At 52.3% G+C, this 4790-nt stretch overlaps 1 protein-coding gene across 1 annotated transcript; it reads right to left on the bottom strand.

Moving 5' to 3' along the window:
- Nucleotides 1-2881: 2881 nt before the first annotated feature.
- LOC123157191 (uncharacterized protein At5g39865) lies at nt 2882-4041 on the bottom strand. Its single transcript, XM_044575472.1, has one exon. It carries the CDS (start codon nt 3869-3871, stop codon nt 3110-3112), a length of 762 nt encoding a protein of 253 aa, XP_044431407.1. The 5' UTR covers nt 3872-4041; the 3' UTR covers nt 2882-3109.
- Between the last annotated feature and the right edge of the window lie 749 nt (nt 4042-4790).

The following is a 4790-nucleotide window of genomic DNA, read 5'->3' on the forward strand; positions in this document are numbered from 1 at the left end:
TTGGCCACGGGCCAGTTAATTAATCCAGCAAAGTGTTCCATCCTTTTCTCCGACTCCTGCTTGCCTGCGGTGGTGGATGAGGTGAAGAGAATTCTGGAAATTGAATAGGAGGTTTTTGAGCCTAAGTACCTTGGCTTGCCGGTGCCCGAAGGTAGGATGAATAAAGGTAAATTTGAAATGGTGCAAGATAGATTAAGGAAGAGATTGATTGACTGGAGCGAACAATATATGTCATCTAGTAATAAGGAAATCCTGATAAAATCCGTTGCTCAGGAAATCCCAGCTTATGTCATGAGTGTATTTAAGCTCCCAGCTTCAGTGTGTGATGAGTTGACCCGGCTGATGCGTTAGTACTGGTGGGGTGTTGAGAAAGGAAAGAACAAGATGGCGTGGCTCAGTTGGGATAAAATGAGGTTACCAAAGACAATGGGTGGTTTGGGGTTCAGAGATATGAGAGCGTTTAATCAGGCGCTTCTCGCTAAGCAGGCCTGGCGCTTCATTAATACTCCGGACAGTCTCTGTGCCAGATTGCTGAAGTCCAAGTACTATCCCTCAGGCAGCCTGTTAGATACGGTTTTCCTCAACCATGGGTCGGCGGTCTGGAAGGGTATACTACATGGCCTCGAGTTGTTAAAAACAGAAATTATTTGGCGAGTGGGAATGGTTCAAAAACTTAGAGGGATCCATGGATACCGAGGGCATCTTCATTCTGGCCTATAACACCAAAGCGCACGTCCCGCCTAAACCGAGTTTCTGACTTCTTAGATGGGAATGGTGCATGGCAGATGGAGAGGCTGTCACAACATTTTTGGCAAATGGACATTGATCACATTCTGAAAATAAGAACGTCTCCGAGGCAGCGCTGCGATTTTATATCCTGGTTCCCGGAGAAGAATGAACGGTTTTCAGTAAAGAGTGGCTATAAATTGGCTACAAGTGCTCATGATGCTGCCTTCGCAGGGCGATCATCTTCAGATGCTCCAAACGACAGGAGATCAATCAGGAACTGTGTTTGGAAAGCATTGGTGCCACAGAAAATGAAGATAGCAGTTTGGAAGGTGGTGGTCGGGGCATTGCCGACGGCGGCATGCAAAAAGTACATACATGTATCTAAGCGGTCTACTTGCCCGCTATGTGGTGTGGAGGAGGAGAATGAGTTCCATGCTTTAATCACATGCGATCATGCGCGTACTCTGTGGATACACATGCGAGCTAGATGGCCTCTCCCGTCGGACAATTTGCTGATCAATACCGGCAAGGAATGGCTACTGAATCTGCTCATACAATGCTCTGATCAGGTTCGTGACATGGTGATCATGCTGCTCTGGCGTATATGGCAGCCGCGGAACGATTGGTCACATGGAAAGGAGGTTCCAGTAGTGGGGGCAACAGTGGAGTATCTGGACAGCTATTACAAGTCCATTCGGCTCGCTAGTCGCTTTACCACGGAAGAAATAATAAAAGGCAAAATGCCGGTCTCAGAGGAGAAGACCGACACTCACATCAAACAACCACCGTCACCATGGCCGGCTCCTGTGCTAGGGACTGTCACGCTTTTCGTTGACGGTTCCTTCCGGGAGGCAGACGGGTCGGCAGCAACCGGAATTGTGTTGAGAGATGGATCAGGTACGGTGTTGTTAGCGGCTTATCGTTACATGTTTAACTGTAATGATGCTTTGGAGGCGGAGATCCATGCTATCATGCAGGGCATGGCTTTGGCCATCCAACACACAGTTCTTTCGGTGGTGGTGCAGTCGGACTCGGTGACTGGTCTTTCAGTGTTGGCTACTGATGGCCTCACCAAATCAGCATGTGGGCATTGGGTACTAGAGATTAAAGAGTTGATGAAGGAAAGAGAGTTTTTACCTCAGAAATTATACCGTAGTCAGAATAGCGTTGCAGACCGGTTGACAACTTACAACCGCACCGAGAGAACCACGGCTGTGTGGGTTCATTCGGTCCACCATGTATTAAGGACCTTTGGCCTCTCGATTGTAACACTGTGACCTTGCAATAAAACTCCCTTTCACCCCGAAAAAAAAACCCAGCGAAGCAAGCACGATCGAGCGAACGAATGGGCTGGACTAGTACTGTGGCGCGCTCGTGCTGGGTCGATCCAGGATGACCAGGTGCGTGTGCGCCATTTTCCATGCTGCAGAAGGCTCTCGGTGCTGTGAGCCAAGCTGATGCACGCTGCGGTCCATTCGAACAGAAGAGCCGATCACCGCTGAGCTGTGCACCTGCCGCGACGGCCGCCGCTCCCTTTCCCGTCGCCCGCTCTAGAGTCCACACCGACCAACGGTCACCGCGCTCCCGGCCCTGATGTTGCTCTTCCTGCCGCGGACGGGTACACGCACACGGCATACACGCGTGAGAGCTGAAGGCGCGACGAGAGACCCGTCATGTGGGCGCCGTTAAATTCCCATGATCCAACCCTACCCCTCGAAGTGGAACCCACCCATCTCCCGGTTCGCCGTGCCGTTCGCCGATGCGCCGAGTGCTGTGCCGTGCCGTGCCGCCCGTAGGAGCCATGATTGGCCGACACCGTGCCTGGAGCGTTTGCCGTACCCCGCGACGAAACATCGGGCAATCATATAGGAGACAGATGAATAGATGATGCTCTCCCTTTCACGCCACAACTGTGATGAGCATGCGCTAGCCGCATGGGTATATCGTGCATGTCGCGTGCGCAAACACACCAACGAGTCTCCCACCGGTAAACATTGGCACGCAAGCTGCACGCGAAGCCCGTGCCATTGATTGAGAATTAAAAAGATTTGATTGAAACGCACGCACGTACAGAGTCCAACCAAGTAGGAGTATAATTGTATTATGATTCTCGTCTGGTTCGTCCAGGATTGGAGTAGCCAAGAGAGGAAAATGAGCAGCAAATCTTCTGAAAGTTGTACTGATGCCGAAGCTAAATTATAATTATAGTACCAATTGTGTAACCGGCTTTGAAGTTTGAACTACTTTGACTAGTAGTAACTAAATAGAGTATATCGAGCTGGTCTCTTTGACCTGAGCAGGTGGCGTCGATGAGGAGTAGCTGTCCTACTGCTGCCAGTAGTAAAGAGTTTCAGTTACCCGATTACTGACTGGATCTCAATCAGGCGCCCGCCGGGAAGAGGCAGTCCGGGCACCGGACTAGGCCGCTCGCGTTGCAGGCGGCGCAGGTGAGGGCGCCGTCCTCGTCGTCGCTCTGCTTCTTGCGGCTCCCGTCGTCGCTGTGCTTCTTCCGGCTCCCGTCGCAGCTGCCGCAGGGCACGTGGCGCTCGTCGCCGCAGCGGCCGCAGGGGGGATGGGCCGGGGCGGAGGATATCGTCGGGGCCGCGACGATGCGGTTGAGCTCGCCGCACTCGTGGAGGCGCTGGACCTCCTCGACGCCCCCGAGGTGGCGGCCGTCCACGAAGACCTGCGGGAGGGCCAGGCCCAGGCGGGACGGCAGGAGCGCGGCGAACTCCGCCACGAAGGCGTTGTCCACGGCCAGGTCGCGCTCGTCGACGGTGGCGCCGATCCCCCGCAGGATGAAGCGCACGGTGTAGCAGTCCTCGTAGGTGCGGCGGACGACGCGGAGGGAGGTGGAGTAGAGCACCACGTGCACCTCTGGCTCCCGGGCGGTGGCGTGCGCCGAGGCCGACTTGAGGGCGCGGAGGAGGCGGAGGGCGGAGGCCGCGACGCGGAGGCGGTGGAAGACGCGCGGCGGGCGGGGGTGCTCCGGGCGGACCAGCGACGGGATGTCCTTGAGGGAGGGGGAGTGGGAGGCGATGGAGAAGCGCCGGGTGGTGGCGGCAGCGGCGACGAGCGCGGTGGACGGGGAGGATTTGGACCTGGAAGCGCGCGTCTTCACCCAAGAAGGCCACATAGCCATGATGGGGGCTGCGAGGACGGAGGGGACGGAAGCGGTGGGGTTTTGTGTGCGCTTTGCCTTGTGGCCGGCGGCCGGCCTCGTTCGTTTGGGGTGGGTTTTATGGGGCGTGATTTGAAAACCCAGCCCATCTGAACATGTCACTTTTTTTAGGGATTTTCCAAGAATTTTAGGGAACACCACCTGACAAACTTTCAATTTTTTTGTTGCATGTACCATAACAAAAGAATTAGATAAGATGCACAATTTTTTCTTGACAAGTATACATTCTATATTTTATATGTATTTTGGACCGTAACACAAAATAGGCGGCCGTGCTTAGATTTTGTGAGATCGCGATGACACACCAAGCATCCCCGCTTCGATAACCCGGGAAACGCATTAAACTTGAGTGAGCTATATCCAAATAATTTTGAATCTAGTGTTGGAAGGAGACCTTGAAATCTCCGCCACCATTAAAATGTACCCACTATCTATGTGAATGGAGCGTTAATGCGGTGACCACATTTGGATGCGCATAAAGTCTTTCGAATTTCGATATTACACGGAGGGTAAAATAGTCAAGAGTCATTACCTTCCTTAGCTGGAAAAATTAAATTTTATTCCAATTATTGGTTTAAAATAGTCAAGAGTTATTAGTACATGATTATCGTGTTCGCTTCGGAAGCCTTACCATGGACACGTCGTCATCAAAGGAAAATAAACCTTTGATTGAATTGTGACGACCCTTTTTCAGTTTGTTGTGGCCTATTCAGCGTGTCTTTTGTGAGCTTTTTCTGTCTTGGGCTTGGACTTCAATCCCGTGGACTTTGGATTGGTTTCTCATTTCTTTGTTTGGTAATGGTGCCTTTGAGTCGTGTAAATAAACCCAGTGTTCAGTTTACTGACCATCATTTTGCCTAGACTCTTCTTTTTTCATCTC

The sequence above is a fragment of the Triticum aestivum genome, chromosome 1A (assembly GCF_018294505.1).
Source record: "Triticum aestivum cultivar Chinese Spring chromosome 1A, IWGSC CS RefSeq v2.1, whole genome shotgun sequence".
NCBI classification, from domain to species: domain Eukaryota; kingdom Viridiplantae; phylum Streptophyta; class Magnoliopsida; order Poales; family Poaceae; genus Triticum; species Triticum aestivum.